The 20,848-nt window shown below is 53.1% G+C and overlaps 1 protein-coding gene across 3 annotated transcripts in view; it reads left to right on the forward strand.

Annotated features, from left to right (window-relative positions):
* AACS (acetoacetyl-CoA synthetase) overlaps positions 1-20,848 on the forward strand; it is a 54,014-nt gene that overhangs the window by 4,992 nt on the left and 28,174 nt on the right. For all 3 annotated transcript variants that reach the window (XM_021698691.1, XM_044921323.1, XM_044921322.1), the window contains exons 2-8: positions 1,782-1,885; positions 3,806-3,926; positions 9,366-9,479; positions 12,454-12,551; positions 17,437-17,551; positions 17,718-17,799; positions 20,470-20,617. In XM_021698691.1, the coding sequence (XP_021554366.1) occupies positions 1,782-1,885; positions 3,806-3,926; positions 9,366-9,479; positions 12,454-12,551; positions 17,437-17,551; positions 17,718-17,799; positions 20,470-20,617 (782 nt within the window). The remainder of the gene's footprint in view (positions 1-1,781; positions 1,886-3,805; positions 3,927-9,365; positions 9,480-12,453; positions 12,552-17,436; positions 17,552-17,717; positions 17,800-20,469; positions 20,618-20,848) is intronic.

A 20,848-nucleotide genomic window follows, 5' to 3' on the forward strand; every position in this document is an offset into this window, starting at 1 on the left:
CACATGGAAAGTGGCAGGATCTGAACCTGGATTGTCGCGCTCCGGAGCTTGTGTCTTTAAGCAACACGCTCTCCTGCTCCTCGGGGTCACTGTTGTTACCCCATCTTGCAGATGACAATGCCCAGGCTCAGAGGTTGGAGCAGCTTGCCCACCATCATGGTGTAGTAAGTGGCGGAGCCGAGATTCTAATGCAGGGCGTCCAGCTCAGCCCTGGGGCGCAGTGTTACCTCTCCACGGTCATGGGTGCATCCATGCCCTCCTCCAGTCAAATTCCAGGTGACACAGAGGGAAACTGAGTCCCCGAGGGGCAGACTGGCCTACCTGAGGTCCCCAAGCATGGTCTCTAGAGTCAGGGTTGGCCCCAGCCTTCCAGATGCCCGGTCCCTGGTGTTTTTCCCTGCATGCTTGATTGACTTGCTCTATGGCCCCTGGCTTGAGTAGGTGGGTGGGGCTGGAGGGCGGTTCTCCTGGGGCTTGGAGGAGGTGGCCTGAAGCCCCCGTTCCCTGATCACTGTGCGACCTCTGTCCTGCCTCTCCCCATTTCATCCTGGTGATCCTTCTCCATCCCTGCTGCAGACCCACTCACTCCAGCTCTCTTCAGCTGGGCTGTCCTGACCCTGCCCTTCCTGCCAGGGCCAGCCCCCTCCTCCTGCAGCATGCTCCTGCTCTCAGAGATCTCTCCCTTCCTCTGTGTACTCCCTCCCTGCCCCCCAGGACTGGGAACAGGGAGGACCATTAAGTCTTTAGCTGACTGATGGCAGTGAGAGAATTCAGCCCAGCATCATGTTAGGCCATTTTTTTCTGTTCCTGACATCCTGCTGGTCATCTTCCTGTTGTTACCACATCCTTGGAGCACCAGCATATGAATGGAGAGCCTACCGAAAATATGTGGCGATTAAAAAGGCCCAGTGAGGGGCAGGGACGTTCCCCAGGTCTCAGGATTGGAATCAGGTGGGAAGAAGAGCGAGTTTCCATTTGTGTAAAAGCCCCATTTGTGTAAAAGCCGGAGAGAGGGATGTATTTACTTATGCATAAAATCTGGAAGGACACACAAATCTCTTTAATTGGTTACTTCTAGGTAAGAAAAGTTAGATGATTGTGGGGCAAGATGGAAGGGACTTTTCCTGAATGACCTTCTGCACTTCTGTTATCTTGAATCATATTGCTTATTCAAAAATCAAAATAAATACCTGTTCCTCCCTCCCCCAAACATTGTTACTGGCACAAGAAGTCATCAATAAGCTCCTAGTTTTGCATTTCTGTGTTTTCAAATCTATTGGATATGGCTTTCCTGTTCGTATGGTATAATAATAGCAAGCTTAATGGAGTTCTGATTTGGTCCAAGGCCCTGTTCTAGCATCTGTCTCATGCATGTGCTTATGCTCATTTAAATTCTCCCAATAGCCCTGCCAAGAGGGGGTGCTACTAACCATCTCCATTTCACAGACGGGGAAGCCGAGACACAGTCTGCTCAAGTAACCTCCACAAGGTCGCACAGCTAGTAACTGGCCAGGCCAGGATTTGCAGCCAGGCCTTCTGGCTCCAGAGTCCATGTTCTTAGGCATGCTGGTTAGGATATGGAACCACTGCCCAGCAGTGGTGGGTTTGCTCTGGGGGGTAAGAATTGGGATACCCCACCTGCCCCAGACCATTTCTTGTCAGACACCTTCAAACCGCTCAGACATAACTAATTCCTTACGTGTGTCCATCTTCTTATTGGACTGCCGAGACTTTCTTTCTAAGATTGGTTTGAGCCAAGTGCCATTTTATTTTGTTTTTAGAAAATTATGATGACTTATACCACTGGTCAGTTGAATCATATCCAGACTTCTGGGCGGAGTTCTGGAAATTCAGTGGAATTGTCTTCTCACGCATGTATGATGAGGTAAGTAGGGATTTTACTTGTGCATTACCTTTTTATGGTTATGTTCCAAAATAAAGTGTTCGTTTTTGGGAATACTGAATCATATTTTCTTTTTTTTTTTTTTTAATTTTTTATTTATTTGCAAGAGAGAGAATGAGAGACAGAGAGCATGAGAGGGAGGAGGGACAGAGGGAGAAGCAGACTCCCTGCTGAGCAGGGAGCCCGATGCGGGACTCGATCCCGGGACTCCAGGATTATGACCTGAGCTGAAGGCAGTCGCTTAACCAACTGAGCCACCCAGGCGCCCCCTGAATCATATTTTCTTTTGATGCCTCGCATCAGTGGGAAAAAGTCATTGTTCTAGAGAGTTGGCAGAAAATTGTGTTGAGGTCACAGACTCCATGGAGACCAGGCAACCTCTGGACTCTGTGATGTGTGGATCTCGGGCCCTGTCCTGGGAACTTGGGCAATCCTACATGCAGGGCATAGTTGTTTTATTTTTATTTTATCTTAAAAAAAATTTTAATTGTGGTAAAAGACACATGACACAATTTACCATCTTTTTTTTTGTTTTTTCACAATTTACCATCTTAACCGTTTTAAAGTGTCCAGTTCCATGGTGTTATTAAATACATTCACATTATTGTTGTTTTTTAAACTGTCAGTAGTTTTATTATTTTTTAAACCTGGAGTTCAGGGAACGTTCCGACTCCTCATGCTGTCAGTCAATCTGGGGAAAGTGGGTCCTGTTACTCAAAGTATAACTTAATTGTGTTTTGTGTGACTGTGGGGTGAACTGTTCTGCGAGGCTCGCCTGGGTATATGCACTTGAGGGAGGATATCAAGTTTCCAGCCCGTGGAGGAAGGAGGCTAGGGGCCCGGCTCCGGCCCTGGGGGGTTGTGGTGGGAGGGGCGGGTGGGTCCTGGAGCTCCGTCTCCCAGATTTCAGCGTGTGTGGTCAGAGCCTGCGGCACTGGGCAGGGGCCACACCTGTCTTACTTACTTTCTGGAAGCTGCACCTCTCATAGAGTAGGTGCTTCGTGCAGGTTTGCTGAAAGAGTTCATTTGTGGGGATGCTGTTTTCCTTTGGCATTCATTTCCTTTTTCTTTTCTTTTCTTTTTTTTTTTTAAACCTCATAGGGGAATAATTAGCCATGAAACCATATATATATATATTTTTTTTGAGTTTTAATTTTTTTATTCTTGTGTTAATCCCCATACATTACATCATTAGTTTTAGATGAAGTGTTCCATGATTCATTGTTTGTGCATAACACCCAGTGCTCCATGCAGAACGTGCCCTCCTCAGTACCCACCACCAGGCTAACCCATCCTCCCAACCCCCTCCCCTCTAGAACCCTGTTTGTTTTTCAGAGTCCATCGTCTCTCATGGTTCGTCTACCCCTCCGATTTCCCCCGCTTCATTCTTCCCCTCCCGCTACCTTCTTCTTCTTCTTTTTTTTTTTCCTTAACATATATTGCATTATTTGTTTCAGAGGTACAGATCTGAGATTCAACAGTCTTGCACAATTCACAGCGCTTACCAGAGCACATACCCTCCCCAGTGTCTATCACCCAGTCACCCCATCCCTCCCACCCCACCCGAAACCATATATATTTAAAGCGCCCAACGTGATGATCTGATATACAGACACACTGTGGGATTAACACACCCATTGCCTCACTTTCCCTGTGGTGAGAACGCTGAAGATCTCCTCCCAGCAACTTGCACATGTGAGATCCTGTCTGATGAACTATAGCACACTGATCTCTTTTCAGTTCCAAGCCCGGAGGCCCATCCAGTGCTCAGTCTATGAAACGATCTAATGAGGCTTTGGGCCAGTGAGTTAGCGGGCTTCCCGGGAAGCAGAGTCACTTGTATTTATTCCTGGTGTAGGTCTCATCTGGGTGCGTATCTTGGTTTGCTGTCGTTCTCCGTAGGTTGTGGACACATCGAAAGGAATCGCAGATGTCCCCGAGTGGTTCAAAGGCAGTCGTCTAAACTACGCGGAAAACCTCCTGCGGCACAAAGAAAATGACCGAGTTGCCCTGTACGCTGCAAGTGAGTCCTCATGGCCCCGGGAGATTTCCCTCTCTCCGCGTCCTGCGCCAGGCTCACGAAGGGCCACGTGGCTGGAGAGGCTCCAAACATCCAGATTGCCGTGTGTGTTTTCAAACACTGTTCTGGCACTTTTTTTATTGTGGTAAAAAGTGCGTAACATTAAATGTACCATCTGGACCATTTTTAAGCGTACAGTTCGGTAGCGTTAGGTGCCTTTCCATTGCTGTGCATGAGCTCTGCAGAACGGTTCCATCCTCCTCCTGTTTCGGCATGGTGTCCTCAGAGTCCATCCATGTAGTCGTGTGTGATAGGATTTCCTACCTTTTTGAGGCTGCATGATATTCCCTTGTTCGGATACCCCACATCTTGTGTGTCTTTTCATCTATCACGGGGCACCTGGGTCACGTTCACCTCCTGGCTGTTGTGAATAGGCTATGACAAACATGGGTGTGCACATAGCTCCTTGAGGTCCAGCTTTGGATCCTTTTGGATAGATAGCCAGAGGTGGATCGTATGGCGAATCTATGTTTAATTTCCCGAGGAACCTCCTCCACACTGTTTTCTGTAACAGCTGCCCTTGGCACCTTTCCAACATCATTAAGACCTCTGTTGACTTTTTCTTATTGCTGGGAAAGGGAGGGGACATTCATGTGATCATGTTTTATGGGAGAAATTGAAACACCAAATATGAAGTAACCAGCTCAGAGTCACCTGGACAGTCAGTGAGGGAACTGCAGCTAGAATCTCTGCCCGTTGACTTCTCCTTTAAAAAAAAAGTTTAAAGAATTTTCTAATTTATGTACTAAGCAGGCTCCGGAAGAGTTGGCATAAAATATTTGAAATAAACAAGGAGTTTTCTTAGTAAGGAGACACTGTGGTTGGCCTCCTAATTAATTAGGTTTTTGGTAAGCCTGAAGTTTTGTAAAAAAGTAACATTGGATTTATATTGTATTGGTTAAGGTTTGAGGTGTTTCACGGTGGATTTTCCAGGTGACTATGTTTTTCTCCTTTGAGTAATAAAGCTTTACTTACTCATTTTAGACACAGCATGTGCTACTATGTTGTGAGGAAATAGGGCATCCGCAGGGGAGACTGAACTTCACTGGACTTTGGTGTTCATGACTCACGGCTTCCAGTTTTGGGATGGTGACAGAATCTAATGCTGTCGAGCTGTCCACGTGTGTGGGATAGTCTGCTCCCTCTTTTGCAAAGGGAGCCCAGGTAGCTGTGCCCCCTGCCGTCACCTGCCCAATTCTTGTCTCTTGCCACCTGCTCTAGTCCTTGCAACCCTCGTCTACGTGACAAGTTACTATTTGTTGTCAGAAGTGGTATTACAAGTCAGATAATTATGCTTGTCCAGGTAGTGCCTGAAATAGGGGTAGATGAGGTCTGGTAGCTGTGTGACCTTGGGTGAGCCCCTTAACCTCTCTGGGTCTGTTTCTACCTCTGTCTAATGGAGAGGAGGAGAGTACCTATTCAGGAATATTGTAGAGCTTAAATGAGCAAATATGTATACACGTGTATACAACAGTTTCCGCCACAGGGGAAACGTGCATAGCTCTCAGTTGAGATTATACCTCTGAAATCCCTGTGTGGCTTTTAAATCCTGGCTGTCCAGTTCCTATCGTGGCTTCCTAGAGTGCATCTTCCAGGGATGGGGCCCAGGCTCACGTATATTTTTAAAACCCATGGTTGCTTCTGATGCACATTGTTGGTTAAGAACCACAGAGTCTTGTCTTTATGTAGTGTTTGGGCTGTTCGGTATTATTCTGCTCCCTTCCTTGGTTCTTAGCCCGGATGCAGTTTGGGCTGAGCACGTAAGTAAGTAGCCTTGGGGATGGGGACACTACACGAGTCCTGTGTCTCTCCCTTGCTCTTTAAGGAGGTATTTGCATATCCATCCGTCCATTCACTCATTCTCAGATCTGTCTCAAATGTCTCCTCAGTGCAAAGTGTTGGGAACATGGTGTTGAACAGGACGGCTGACATTGTAGTGGGACGAACGATAAATAAGAAAAAACATACACATGGTCCCCAACTTAGGACTGTTTGACTTTACGATTTTTTTTTTTTTTAAGATTTTATTTATTCATTTGAGACAGAGATACAGACAGAGAGAGCATGAGCAGGGAGAGAGGCAGAGGGAGAGGGAGAAGCAGGCTCCTCGCTCAGCCAGGAGCCCGATGTGGGGCTCGATCCCAGGACCCTGGGATCATGACCTGAGCCAAAGACAGACGCTTAACCATCTGAGCCACCCAGGAGCCCCTGCCTTTATGATGGTTTAACGCATTCAGTAGAAACCATACTTGGAATTTTGAATCTGGATCTTGTCGCGGGCTCACGATCCGCAGTCCCATCCTGTCCCATGATGCTGGGCAGCGGCCGCCGCTCCCCGTCAGCCATGCAATCACGAGGGTCACAGACGCCACGTGCATCGTCTGTCACTGTCAGTGCTGTAGTCAGTGAATTAAATGAGACAGTCGACACTTCCTTATAAAACAGGCTTTGTGGTAGGTGATTTTGCCCAGCGGGAGGCTCACGTCGGTGCTCTGAGCACGTTGAAGGTGGGCCGGGCTGAGCTGTGGTGGCCGCTAGGAGAGGTGTGTGAAATGCAGGCACACTTTGAGCTGGAGCCAGTGGGCTAAGCCTTAGCTTTGTAAAATGAATGGAGGAGCACATTTGCCTGGGGTTCCTTACGCCCTTGAAGTCTAATAGGAGTTGGCTTACAGGGTTTCAGTAGTGAGCCGGTGTGTGACGTGGGCATGCCCGCTACGTGACCCTGGTCACAGCAGCTCCCGGCAGGGAACCGGCTGGAGGTGCTCGGCGGCCGCCGCCTCCGGGAGGCATAGAGTGGCGGGAGCTGGGAGAGTGGGCCTCCTTCAAGTGGGATTTCAGCCACGAGAGTCATCCACGCCCTTACACGGTGCATGTCAGTGGTTCTTCGCGTCTTCACAGGGTTGTCAACCACCACCTCTGTCTAGTTCCTGCTGTCTCTGCCACCTCAAAGGGAAACCCCTCTGCAGACCCGGCACCCATCGGTGTCTGTCGTCTCCTTGGGTTTGCCCGTGCTGGACGTTTCCTAGAGATGGAATTCCGTGGGGCGCTTGGTGTCTGGCCTCTTGCCTGGCCTCGTGCTTTCAAGGCCCCTCCACGCTGTGGCAACTGTCAGTGCTTCCTTCCTTTTATGTCCCAGTCACGTTCCGGTGTGTGGATCCAGCACGTTCTCTCTGCCCGCGAGAGGCCCTTCAAGGGCTGTCCCGCCCCAGGCACTGGGGTCCCTTGGTGAGCACCGCTCCGCGCCTTTATGACCTGAGGGGCGGGAATGCTGGGTCTGTCTTTGATCGTTTTTCCTGCTCCCGTCAGATGTCTCTGCACTTTTACCTCAGGCACCACACCAGGTCCCAGTTTCTTCCTCGGGAAAGTGGGAAAGGTCAGATGTGAATCTTCTGACAAATAAAATGAAACAAACCTGAAAACCGGTAATGCTAGTGGGAAAACAGACCAGTCTTGTGGGTGGCCGTGCGCTCATGCTCTCGCTCTCCCCCTCACATGTATATTGGCTGCACCCAGACCCTCTTTTCCTAAGTCCAGCTGTGTCCTGAGCATGGGTTAGGGAGGGAAGGTGGTCATTTTGGGTGTGTGGTGGCTGTTTCACACTTGTCCCTGCGCACCCTCCCTGCCCAGCCCCGCCGTTCCTTCCCTTTAAGTAGGAGAACCCCTTCTTTTAATGAGCTCCCCTTGTATTTGCAGTGGAAATAAGTGCCCTCAAGCCAGGGATCAAATTTAGTTTACAAATAAGGTACCTTCTTCTTCTTTTTTTAATTTAATTTATTTATTTGATAGAGCAGGACCGAGAGAGAGTGCACAAGCAGGGGGAGCGGCAGGTGGAGGGAGAACCGGGGACCCGATGTGGGGCTCGATCCCAGGACCCTGGGATCATGACTTGAGCCGAAGGCAGACAACCGACTGAGCCACCCAGGTGCCCCACAAATAGGGTACCTTCTTAGCAGGGTCCTAGATTGGCTGGTTATTGGCTTGGGGACTTGAAGGTCACTCACTGTGTTTTGCTTTCTGTGTGTTTTCCTGATTCGTTCCCGCTCTCCTAGCTGAGTGCAGGTGCTCGTGGAGTTCTGCTCTGTGCTCGCTCAGGCATTCTCGGCAGACCCCATCCCTCCTCCATATGATCCCCAGTGAGGCCACGAGGCGCCGCCAAAGGAAAGCGTTCACTGGTGCCTTCATGCTCCAGCGAGCAGAGCGGAAGCAGTATGCGTTAGCCCATCAGTGTGGGAGTTCTAAGAACAGCTGCCTGCATAGCACATTCTGTCTTTGACCAGTGGTTTCAGGTTGCTGGGTATTTTTACAGGATAGGAAATCACGTGGGGAGTGGAAATATGGGAGACGTAATTACGAGGCTACTCAGTGAGGAGAGAAAAGAACCAGGGGTAGGCATACATAACTTTAAGGAAATGGGAAAAACCAGATTTACACCAAAGAGAAATCAGGATGTTTGGAGAAGTGATGCTTCATGTTACAGAATCGAACAGCAGTTAGTAGTCAGGAATAAAATATTTGCATCAAAGACGACAGTCAGAGGGGTAATGTCTTTCCAGTAGAAAGTACGTTCAATAATTTTCCCACACCCATGCAACATTGAGTCTTGGTCGTATTCATTTTCTTTCTTTCTTTTTTTTTTTTTTGAGATTTTATTTATTTTAGAGAGAGAGTATGCAAGCAGGGGGAGGGGGAAAGGGAGAGGGAGAGGCTTAAAATAGTAAACTCTTAGTGTCTCACAGTTTCTGCGGGTTGCATGTTCAGAAATGGCTTAGCTGGGCGGTTCTGGCTTGGGAGCCCCTCATGAAGTTGCAATGAGGATGTTGGCAGGGGCTGCATCATTTGAAGGATTGACCGAGGTGGGCAATTCCACATCCAAAATGGTACACTCCCATGGAATCCTCAGTTTCTCACCACGTGGCAGCTAGATCCCCCAGAGTGAGCTAGGTGGAAGCTGCCGTGTCTTCTATGACCAAGCATCAGAAGTCACCTGTCTCCAGTGTCATGTTGGTTACCTGGCTTGGGCCCCATCAATGTGTGCAGACCCACCTGAGAACATGAGCACCAAAGACGGGGTTCACTGGGGTCGTTGTGGAGGCCAGCTGGCACACCGTCCTGTTCCGTTATTGCTGTCTGGTAGGTGGAAATTTGTGTCTCGCTCTTGTCACGTATGTTTCTTTCGATAGCGGGGCTGATCGTTCTAATGTCTTGGGCTGATTTCCACATACACGCCCTTCCCTAGGAAGTTGAGTAAACCCAGGTCTGGGTGATGTTTCTGGGCATCTGTTTCCAACCTGCGTTTAAACCGTGTGAGTTTTCCTCCTTGTCTGTGACTGAGAACCTTTCTTTTAGGGTTGTCTCTACCGCCGGTCCCTTTTCTCTTCCCAGGGGAAGGCAAAGAGGAAATTGTGAAGGTGACGTTTGAAGAGTTGCGGCAGCAAGTAGCTTTGTTTGCAGCAGCGATGAGGAAAATGGGCGTGAAACAAGGAGACCGGGTGGTCGGTAAGTGTTTTTGGTTCTTGTTGTGGCTTGCGGGGAGGAGACTGAGGCAGAGTGACCGGCTTGGAAGGTTGAGGCCACTTTTGGACAAGATGGCAGATTACATGCAGCCTCGAAGGACTTCAGCGATCCGCGCTCGGTGGAGGCTAGATGCACAAGGAAGGTCATGGTGCAGGGAGAGGGCAGGGGAGTCCGGGCAGTAGGAACAGCCTGTCAAAGGCCCCGAGGCTCATGGGCGCAGGGCACCTGCAGGGGTGACAGGAGCGTGGTGGGCTGGGTGTGCCTTGCAGGCGGTGGGGTTGGCAGGGTTGACTGTCCTTCCGGAAGGAACCAGGGTTGGAATCCTCAGACCTGAAAGGGAGGCCTGGCTCCTTCTCCCTCCCCGAGTCCCCGCCTTCCTTTGTTCTCTCCTAATTGGGTGGTGAGTCACGATTTCCCACCTAGAGCAATTCAGGTTCTTTTTTACAGTTTTCTTCTCACTTTGACTTTTGGAGAAGGTTTAAAGGCCTGTATGTGGACCTGGTCTCCACCACAAGGCACTGTAGTGAATTGAGATGTGGGTGGGTGTGTCCCCAGGGGCAAGCAGCGGGAGATAAGAAGACTTAACGTCCCTGCCCCTGCAGGCCGGGTGGTGTGCAGGCCGGTGGTGGTTGGGGTGCTAGCCCGCCTCCCCCGCTGCCATGGTGGTGGGACCAGGGCCACGGCGCAGGGGTGGCAGTGTGAGAAGCCACTGCTGGGCCTCTCCCCGGGGAGCTCACAGCAAGTGGGCCTTCAGCGTGTGGTTGCAAGGAGGGTGGCCTTATCATGTGTAAACCGAGGAAAGGGCTGTACCTGTGTCTTGATGATGGCAGCTGGGCCCCGAGTCCCTGCTCGCATGTTAGTTGACTAGCACCAGGTAGTAGGCATGCACCAAGTTGCCTCCTGTCTTAGCCCTCAATGGGGCCTTCCCGTGGTTGCTCGCTGCAGGGAGGTTCCAGCGAGCCCACGGAAAACCCACCACCACTCTCTCCCCGCGTCCTGCTTTTGTTCTTTTCTTGTCCTTAGAGACCGCCTGAAATCTTGGGATTATTTGTGTGCATGCATGCGTCTGTCTGTCTGTCCTCCCATACTAGAGGACCAGGCTTGGTCTTCTGTTCACTGCCATGTCTCCGTCCCCAGGGAGGCGGGCGCACAGTGGGTGTATGATGAACACGGAGTGAGCGAATGTGGGTGCGGGGCCCGTGGTCACAGCAGGCATTGCGTGGTCGAAGCCTCAATATCTGGGGTTCTTCTTCCAATTTAATCTACCCTTTTGAAGTCTAGAAAAGGATTTCAGAAGGTCCTTTTTCCAATTTTCACTTAAAAAAAATCTCTCTTTGAAGCAAACGTTTTCTGAGAGAAGGAGAAATGGAGAACCGGGTGTGTTGGGGAACATGGCCGAGAGGCCTCCGGGGACGCCCGACTCTGCAGAGTCAGGCTGGTACCCGGTGACCCGCCCCCTTGTGAGTGTCGCAGCGTGGACACTAACTTGACCTGTCCATAGTTCCAGGCCCCGGGGGCTGTGTTTCCCTAAGAGGGCGTGAGGGAGTGACTCCCTGGGAGAGGCTTGAGGGGCTCCTGAGACTGAGTTGGGGCTGCTCGTGAGGGGTTCTCTCGTCTGTGATGTGCTCATCTCTTGGCCCTCTGTCAGTCTCCACCAAGTCTGGGTGTGCAGCCTCCCGGGAGTGGGCCCCGTCCTGCCCTGAGGACATCACAGTTTACACAGCAAGCTCAGCAGGCCCCCGTGGGCCTGCCTGTGGCAGATGCTGGGCGCAGCCCTGCCCTCGGGGATGCTCCTGGCCCAGCAGGGAGATACAGTGAAGCCAAGGGAATGGGAGTCCTGACTGCTGTGGTCACGTAGGCCCCTGAGAACAGAGGGGAGGGAAGCAAGGGGGGAGCCGTGCTCAGGGCCCTGGGTGCCGTGACTGCGGGGCTTCTGTGGTCACTGGGGGGTCGTGATGGGGGGGCACTGGGCCATGGCCCCCCCGCTCCCTGATGACTTGTGCCTGCTCCTTTCCTCTGGAACATTTAGGATGATCTGTTTAATGGACCACAGTCTCTCTGGCCACAAAGATTCTCTGCCTCTGTTGTCATAAAAGCCCAGCCTCCTGCCAGATGGAGGGTCTGCGCTTCTTCTCCTCCCCTTACAGTCTCGTGACTGTCCTGCTTTCCCCTATTGCCTCTCCTTCCTTCACCATCTATCCACCTGTCTGTCCGTCTTTCCTTCTATCCATCCATCCATCCAGCTGCCAGCCAGCCAGCTCTCTAATATGAAGGCCTTGATATGCAGGGCATGGTAAAAGGCACTTGGTAAAGCAAAGAACAAGACAGGCAAAGTCCCTGCCCTCATGTGAGAACCAGATATAAATTTGCCAGTTATGACTATTAGATGTAGATGATTAGTAAGGTTAATTTGGTGAGGGAGAAATAGAGTGTGCTTTGTGGGGACCAGCCAGGGAACCCGAGTTTATCGGGTGACCTCGGAGAAGGCGTCTCTGAGAAAGTCTCATTTGTATTAAGAGCTGAGTGATGTTTGCAGAGTCAGGAAGGCCGGTATGCGTGAAAGAGTGGTTAGGCAGAGCAGACAGCCTGTGCAAAGGCCCCGGGGCAGAAGGAGCTTAGAACAACTGGAGAACTGAAAGAAGGTTGTCACTGAGCTCAGAGTGGGAGGTGGAGTGGAGGGAGAGGAGGCTGGGCCGGATCCTGCAAGGGCTGTGGGGATCACTCTGGTTAGGTTGGGTCGGAGGGGGTTACAGGGATAGGCTGGCGGTAAGTGGTGGGGCCTTGTCAGTGCGAGATGTCCAGGCACTGGGGTGAGGTGGGGCTGGCCGTGCTCCTTGGACCGGCCAGAGGCAGTCCTTCTCCCCACTCCTGCCCTGGCTCTCAGAAGTACCTTTTGGAGGTCCACCGCGTCCAACATACCCTGAACCCAGACCTTTCTCCCGGTACCCAATTACAGGTTATTTACCCAACGGTGTGCACGCCGTGGAGGCCATGCTGGCTGCCGCGAGCATCGGCGCCATCTGGAGCTCCACATCCCCAGACTTCGGTGTGAACGTGAGTTGGGGTCCCCACCGAGTGCCCTGGGGGTGCGGCCACTGCGGCAGAAACCTTCCCGTGTGATTTCCGCAGGGGAGGGCTCTGTCCACCTGACGTCTTGGGTAGGGGCGCGGGTGGCCATGCTGCAGGACTGGCAGGGCTGGAAGGCGACATTGTCACCGTAGCCTCCCATCTCATGGCCGGTGACATGAGAATGATGGGAGAGAAGGAGCCAGAAGGGGCGGAGTCTTGTTTTTCAATCTAAAAACGAATGGGTCTTCCTTCTTTCTTATATTACTAACGTCCCGTCCGTGTGTACGGACTGTGTTAGCGTGTGTTCTGTGTGACAGATGGCTCTTGGAGATCTAGCTGGAGGAGGCTGGTCATCTGTCCATGGATCCGTGACCATGGAAGATTTTCTGTAGACAGTCATCTGGGTTTGCTCACAGAGGTTCCCCCGAGGCCTCCCTGCCATTTTTGATCTCTTACTTTGGATCTGTGTTCTCTGTGGAGTAGGAGGGTGGGCCTCCTTCTCTCTGTGAACCCCATGGGGACCCAGGACCTGGGGTGCATCCAGCCACTGGAGTGACCCAGGCAGAGGCAGGCAGCTCATGCTCAACCCCACCGTGGAGGATGAAGCAGCAGCAGAATAGGACTTACCTGGGGCCCCAGGGATCTTTCCTGGTTGCAGAGCCTTGGGGACGGGGGGCTCTCAGGAGCCATGAGGACAGACCCCAGTTAGAGGAGCTGGAGGGCATCCATGACCATCATCCACTCTTTCTGGCATGGGACTGCTCCGCTCTCGTCACGGCCTCTGCTCCGGGCACTGGACCACGTAGCTCAGTGGCTGAAGGTTGGCCTGGACTTGCCGACGATGCGACCCTGGGCCAGCTGTTTATCCTCACATGTGAAACAGGGACCGTGGGGAGAGAGAGGGTCATGAAACGGGCGTAGGAGGCTCAGGCCCGGGATTGGCACACCTCGGCTGCAGGTTTGGCCACTGGCAATGTTGGAGCTCAGCACTCTATGGTCGGTGTGTGTCTTGGCTACAGGGTGGGTTTCTGGGTATGAGCTTGAAGCTCACGTCTGCCTTGGGGCTTGCTGTTCTGGTGAAGGCGGTCCAGGTACGTCGCATTTCCCCCACGCCGTGTGAAGGAGGAACAAACGCGCTTCTCTGGCCCAGGGGCCTGGAGAATTAAGTGAGTGGCTGAGGCTGGGGTGAGGACCTGGCTCTGCTGAGTTCAGGGAGGGGTGGCCGCCCCAAACCTCACCGCTTGGCGTGGTTTTCCTCCTGGGGCTTACCAGTGCCTGAGCCTGCTCGCCCCGTTGAGGACCACCCTAGGTCAGCAAGGACTGACCTGCGACCGGAACTCTCCGTGTGGCCTCTCCAGTGCCCCAGGCCGTCCGCGAGCCTGTGTGAGCTGCTTGGGGCCAGCGGCATCCTCATGGGAGGGTCCCTGAAGGCCGGGGCCAGTCCCTGGGCACTGTGCCCTCGGATCCCGCCCTTGAGCTGGGTTGCTCAGAAGCAGGGCTGGGAAGGCAGTGCAGCGTGGTGGTTCCTGGGTTCGGTCTGGCTTTGCTGCTTCTGGCCGAGTCCTCAGTACACACTGGGGAGCTGGTGAGGACTGCAGAATTATTGCTAGTGTGGGGTCGGGGGCAGCACCGGACGCCCCCACCCAGGTCGGTATGTGTTAGCCGTTATCCAGGAGCTGGGTGTTGTTGAGTGACATCGGGGATTTTGAGCCCGTTGGGAAGATGTCAGGAGAGCTGTGTGTGGCCCAGGGGGGCAGGCGCGGCCTTCTGGGGCTGGAGCGAAGCCCCTGCCTGAAGACCTCCCTGAGAGCAGAGCTCCTGATGGTCCTGGTGGCGCGTCGTGCCTCCGGGTGCGGGGGCGGGGCGTGGGGGGCGCGGGACACAGGCAAGCGTCCAGCCACCTCCCGGCTGTTCTCTCCCGGATCATCATCCTCTCCAGGCCGCTCTGCCGGTGCCCGTGGGCACTGGATGGCAGCCTGGCTCCGCTCTCTCCGCAGCCTTCAGCACGCCCTGGTCTGGGGAAGGCCAGAGTCTCGGGGGAGAGCGCTCCCTGTGGTCAGAAAAGGACAGGCCAGCCGCCTTCCCACTCAGGTGCTTCCCTCCGCCCCGAGCTCTGGGAAGCTTTCTGGAAAGCTGTCATCTGCATCCTGCCTCTGGTGGGCGCAGCTGGGCGTGTGTGCGATCCGGGCTGCCGTGTGCCCCGCCTTCCACCTCTTCCGCTTGTCCTCATTCTCAGCTTGGAGCCCAACACAGTTGGGCGTGGGGGTGTCGCCAGGCGGGGAGAGTGCTGTTTTCTGGGTCCCCAACCTTCCAGCCTCCCCCAGACCTCCAGGTCCTGCGTTTTTTTTGGCATTTTGGTTTTTTTCTTTGTTTCACTGTTTTCATTTGAGTCCGGTGGCTCCTCCACAGATGTGCGGGGGGTCCAGCCCCTGACATCCACGCATCCGAGCGCCGCGCCTGCACCCTCACGGCGTTTTCAGGTCTCCGTGCGCACAGAACGGGGCAGCTGTCCCCGCCCGGCTGGCCGGATGCACCAGCCCAGGTGTGCTGCGTCTCTGCCCGATAAAGGCAGCTGCGGCGCGGGCGGCTCTCCTGGACCGGCTCGGAGCTTCACCTGTGCTTCCCCAGCCAGGTGGGCGTCCACCTGGGGCCTCCGAGTCTGTCCACAGCCCGGCCCAGACCTCTGATTCGGAAGCACTGTGGTCTTTGCCGTGTGCGGGCTGTGCCGCCCGAGCCCCAGGCCCCTGGAGGGCCGGGTCCTTTCATCCGAAGTTTGTTACCACCTGGCGTGGGGAGAGCAGGAGAGGCGCTCGGTGTCACTACGACATCTCTGCTCCCTTCCAGGGCTCCCCCAGGCCCGTTCTGTGCAGCCCCTCCCGGATCCCGAGCCTTGCCCCTGGCGCCCTCTGCCTGCAGACAGCCTCGTTCCCTGGGTTGCTCCGGCCTGAGCTTCCCTCTTCCTCCTCCTGCTTCCGTCTGCCTGGGGTCCAGCCCTGTTCTCTGCGGCTGCCCTTTGGTTTCCTGGCCCACGGGCGGGTCTTCCCTAGTGGAGGCGGCCCCACGGTTAAGAGCCCCGGGCTGCAGGCGCAGCTGTGTCACTGGCTGGTTGGGAAGGCTGGGCGACTGACTGGAGCTGGCGCTGCCTCCTCGAGGATGTCGAGCTGCCCCCGGGGGTGTGCAGGCCAAATGTGTGAGTGCCCGTAGCAAGCCGGAGTGGTGCCTGGCACATAGCACTCCGTACGTGGTAAGGGATTTTTAATGGCAAAAAGTTTCTTCCCAGATAAATCAGCAACTCTCAGCTCATCTTAGAATCCTGAGCTTTAAGAATACTGTCTATTTTGCTATAAAATAGCAAAGTTTGTACATCACCACAGTGCCTTTTATCCACCTAATGGTTTTCCTGGTGAGCCTCAGGAATTTTCTGCGTAGCTCTTCCCCTTGTGTGCACGGACGAGTTGCCCAGGTCTTTACACCTCTCCCTTCTGGTTCCCACCTCCCTGCGGTATTGAAGACTGGGATTTTCTTGGGAAATCATGGCTTCACTGCTTGTGCTCTTGGAGTAACCTGGGTGTTGGTCATGAACCGCTGGCCTTGGACCGATGCACAAGGGAATGGAAGGGCCATTCTGGGCGGTGTCTTCCCAGGCACTGTGTTTGTGGATGTAGGGGGCTCTACCCTGGTCTGAACTTGGGGGAGACCTGGCTTTTCCCTGTCACCCCTGGGAGAACACTCAAGCTGTGGGGAGCGTGTCGTGAGGCTACACCTGTCAGTTCCAGAAACAAGGGGTTACCTGCATGGGAGGCATGCCTTCTTGCAGAGAGAGAGGTGTGCTTGGCAGGATGGCGGGTTCCACGTGTGGTATAAACAGACACGTGGCTGTGGTGAGCCTGCCTTTTGTATTTATTTATTTATGAAAAAGATTATTTATTTTAGAGAGAGAGAAAGCGTGTATGGGTATGAGCCGGAGGAGGTGCAGAGAGAGAGAGAGAGAGAGAGAGAGAATCCCAAGCAGACTCCCGGCTGAGCGTGGAGCCTGACATGGGGGTTGATCGATCCCATGACCCGTAAGATCATGACCTGAGCTGAAATCACAAGTCAGACGCTCAACCACCTGAGCCACGCAGGCGCCCCAAGTTTGCCTTTTAAATGGAGCTTATTTGTTAGTATACACGTTGATAGGGTTGTGCGTTTCATTGGCAAAAAGTACCATTTGGAGGACTCATGTACCTCTTTAATCGAGGATTAGAAGAGAACCAGAATGTGGAAGTGCTTTGCAGTGCGAGTTGCCGTTTTGGAAGGTGAGTCCTGTACGCTAGGGGACCTGTGTTCGAGGCTCTTTCTGCAAAGTGGGGGATCTTTCTGGAAGTGCCGCTACTCGCCCCACGATTTCCCTGTCTTACAAACTTGTGCTTTGCTATTTCAGTGTATGTGCATATGTTCTTTTGGTATTTCTTTTTATTTTTTTTTTTAAAGCTTTTATTTATTTATTTGAGCCAGAGAGAATGAGAGAGAGAGAGAGAGAGAGAGAGAGCGTAGGGTCAGAGGGAGAAGCAGGCTCCCCGCCGAGCAGGGAGCCCGATGCGGGACTCGATCCAGGGACTCCAGGATCATGACCTGAGCCGAAGGCAGTCGCTTAACCAACTGAGCCACCCAGGCGCCCCTCTTTTGGTATTTCTTTATGTCGAGGCTTTCCTTGAAGTGACGTTCACGTCTCGGGCGCAAGTTGTGGTTCGCTGGGCTTTCTTCGTTGGCCACAGCTGACGGGGACACAGGGATGAGGCCATGCCCCAGTTCGAGCTGCTCCTCTCCCTGCTGAAGGTGTTTGCCTTTTGTGTGACTGATGGCGAGCACCCTTTCCTTCCACTTGCAGGGTGTTCTGGACCGCTTTTCTCAAATCCAGCCGAAGCTCATCTTCTCCGTGGAGGCCGTCCTATACAATGGCAAAGAGTATAGCCACATGGACAAGCTGCAGCAGGTGGTGAAAGGTGTGTGGCTCTCCCGGGTCTGAGCCAGCAGGGCAGGGCGCGGCGCGCAGGATCCCCCAGGGTCACAGCGCCCCGTGTGCCCATCCCTTGGTTGCATTACACTTTGTAAGAAATACAATGACTAAATGTCTTGGCCTGTAAACCTGTGCTCCTCCGCTCCCTTCAGGACTTCCAGACTTGAAAAAGGTGGTGCTGATTCCTTACATTGACTCGAAAGAGAAGATAGACATTTCCAAGATTCCAAATAGGTAAGCCAGCCACGCGCTGATTGCTGGTTCTGGGCAGAACCCACAGGAAGTCCCAGTGGGTAGTCGACTCTGTGGATCCTTTCACTGGGGGCCGTAGCATCTTAGAGGTGTGGGAGGTTTTGGTTAAAAACCAGTTTGTAGATGGGCACCCGAGGCCCCAGAGTGCATCCCTCGAGACCACACAGCAACTTAGTGGTGGAATGGAGAGAGCCCCAGGAGTGCTCTGTCTCTCTGCCTTTGAAGCATCAGGTCAAGCCCAGCTCCCTGATGAAATGGAAATTACCACGTGCACGTGTGTGCGTGTGTGTGTGCACGTATGTGCGCATGTAAACACACACATGTATATATATATTTCCCTTGTAGAACCTTTTCTTTGTCCTTATTGCTAATAGTATCTTCCTCTTTTTCTGACATTTATAAGCTGGTGCATCATACACCTCAAGTACCAAATGGTATTGTGAGCAGTTTGTTTTCGAATAGGAGTTACGGAAGTGGGTTATGGTTTGGTCACAGTTGAGTTTGTCTCCAAATTCTTGGAGTTATACTCTTTTCTCCGTCCTTGAAACCATCGTGGGGGAGGGTTCCAAGGTCAGGTGTGTTTACTCCCTTTCGCTCTGTGGGGAGGACAGGATGGAGTTTGTAGGGGTCCCTTTATTGGGGCGGATAACTGACACGTGGCTTGGTGTTTTGTGCAGGTTGCTTTCTAGGGGTGCTGAGGGGTTTCAGTTGTGTGGGAGGGATGAGATACACTTGCCGGGAGGGTGAGCCATGGCCACTGGGCCAGGCAGACACAGCCGGGCTCCTTGGGGCATGTGCTCCGATTCCAGAGGCCACAGAGTGCTGTCAGCACAGGAATTCTTCCCTGGGGGCTGTGGTCTCAAGCCAGACTGTGCAGGTTCAGATGTCAGCTCTGTGACCCCGTGTGAGGGATTCACCTGTGTGTGCTTGGGGTTCCCTGTCTGTAAAATGGGGATGATCACAGCGCTTTCTTCCAGGTGGGCTATGAGCATTCTGTAAGTGAATGCTGGGCCAAGTGCACTTAGTGTAGCCCCCAGCAGTCCCGTCTGCCATGATGAGTGGGGGACAGCCGCAGGCTGCGGTGGGCTCTGTCCCACAGAGCATCTGGGTCAGGATATGCAGGCCTGGCGCTTGGGTCGTCCCTGAGGCTGTGGGAGCCCTGCCAACCTTGATGAATGACAGCCAGATGACGAGCCCTGGTCCCAGTTCCCACTGCGCACACAGCTCCCCTGCCTTTCTCTCGGGGGCCATAACGCACGGAGGCCGGGAGGAAGACCAGACGGGCTCGCTGGTCCCACAGTGGCCCGGCTTTTATCCTTCTGAATGTGCTCATCAGCAATTTATATGAACTGAGAGCATCCTGTGGAATCACGTTAGCCACTTCATTTAGCTTGATACAATGCAAAAAGCTGCCGCCATCCCAGGCTGGGAATTAGACCTCCTCTGCGCTTCGTCTTTGATTGCTGGATGCTATAGATAGACTAAGAACAAGAACGCGCCCAGGCTTGGAGACCTGGGGTGGGGGGGTGGGTTGCACCCTTTGGGATTTTCATTTTTAGAAGAGCAACAAAAGTAATTGCTATTTACTGTGATTTATAGACTGTTTGGAAGAAAAGGTTTTTCTCTGTGTGAAGTATCTGATTAGATTGGGCAGTTTGTGTAAATGGGAATCGAAGGGGAGGTGGAGATGGAAAGGGGCTTCCATTGGCTGGAAAGTTCCACAGTGAATGACTTTCCTGACCCTCTGGAGCAGAAGGCTTTGTTTGTTTACTGCTCAGAGTTGAATTATTCTGGATGCATGCCCTTTTTAAACCTCTGCGCCTCCCCCATGAGACATCCTCGTCCTTAAGGATGCTTTCCCATGCAAGATAGCGCAGTTCTTCCCTTTTGTGTGTATGCACTTGTGTTTCAGGGTAATTATCCTCTCCCAAGATGGCCTTGTGGCTTCAGCTGCCCTATTTCCGCACAGAAAACAAATCTGTTCGTGTTCCTCCTTTGCTGGTTTTTGGCCACATGCATTGACGCTTTATGTCAGCTTTGGGGGCAGATTTCTTAGGTGGTAGTCAGTGGCGGGACTTAATTTTGTTTCTGGACAGAAATTTGTACCTAGCTGTTGTCTTCCTCGTGGTAGCATGTGATGCATTTGCCTAGAAGTGTCTCTGTCTTAGAAGCTAGTCTTCAGATCTTGGCCCCACCTTCTTGCTCCGACCTTGGAGAAGAAGCTCAGGAATCTGGTACCTCCCTTCCCTCCCTGCTCCTCACAGGGGGCAGCACTGCGTTCACAACCTCCTACCCCTGAGTTGCGTACAAACGGGATGTGTTAGTTGTAAGTGATCCTTCTGCACGGTGCTTGTTAAAGCATTCCAGAGATTCTCAGAAGAGACAGCCCTTGGCCCTGTCAGCATGCTAATAAAGCAACTCAGAATCTTCATTCATTCAGTTCTTTTCCCTTCAATTAGCGTGAATTTGAATTCATAAATATTTGACTTTTCCCCTCCCTCACGGAAAGCTTCCAAACAAGGTTAGTGTTCCCTGGAAATCCTACAGGGTAGCAGTAGAAGGCAGCGAGAGGCCACGTCTAGCCCAGGAAGCCTCGGCAGATGCAGCCCAGCATTCTGGAATGTTCACTGTCTGTCTCTGTTTTGCCCCCAGCGTGTTTCTGGATGACTTTCTTGCAACCAGGAAAGGCGAGCAGGCCCCACAGCTGGAGTTCGAGCAGCTGTCCTTCAGCCATCCCCTCTTCATCATGTTTTCGTCAGGCACGACCGGGGCGCCCAAGTGCATGGTGCATTCCGCTGGGGTACGTCTCTTCAGCCTCTGTCTGCTCCCCTGGGGACTCCCAGCTGGTGAAAACAGCCATCTGAGTCTGCCCCCAAACCCCCGCCCCAGCCAGACCGCTCCCCCTCCCCAGAGACTCCGTCATGTAGCCCCTCTTTGGGGCGGGTGGGGTGGGTAGCGTGGAGGCCTGAAACTGAGCGCAGGCACTCGGAGCTGCTGTTCCAGGAGCTGCGTCACCACTGCGATGGGTGCA

This window comes from Neomonachus schauinslandi, chromosome 14 (genome assembly GCF_002201575.2).
Source record: "Neomonachus schauinslandi chromosome 14, ASM220157v2, whole genome shotgun sequence".
NCBI classification, from domain to species: domain Eukaryota; kingdom Metazoa; phylum Chordata; class Mammalia; order Carnivora; family Phocidae; genus Neomonachus; species Neomonachus schauinslandi.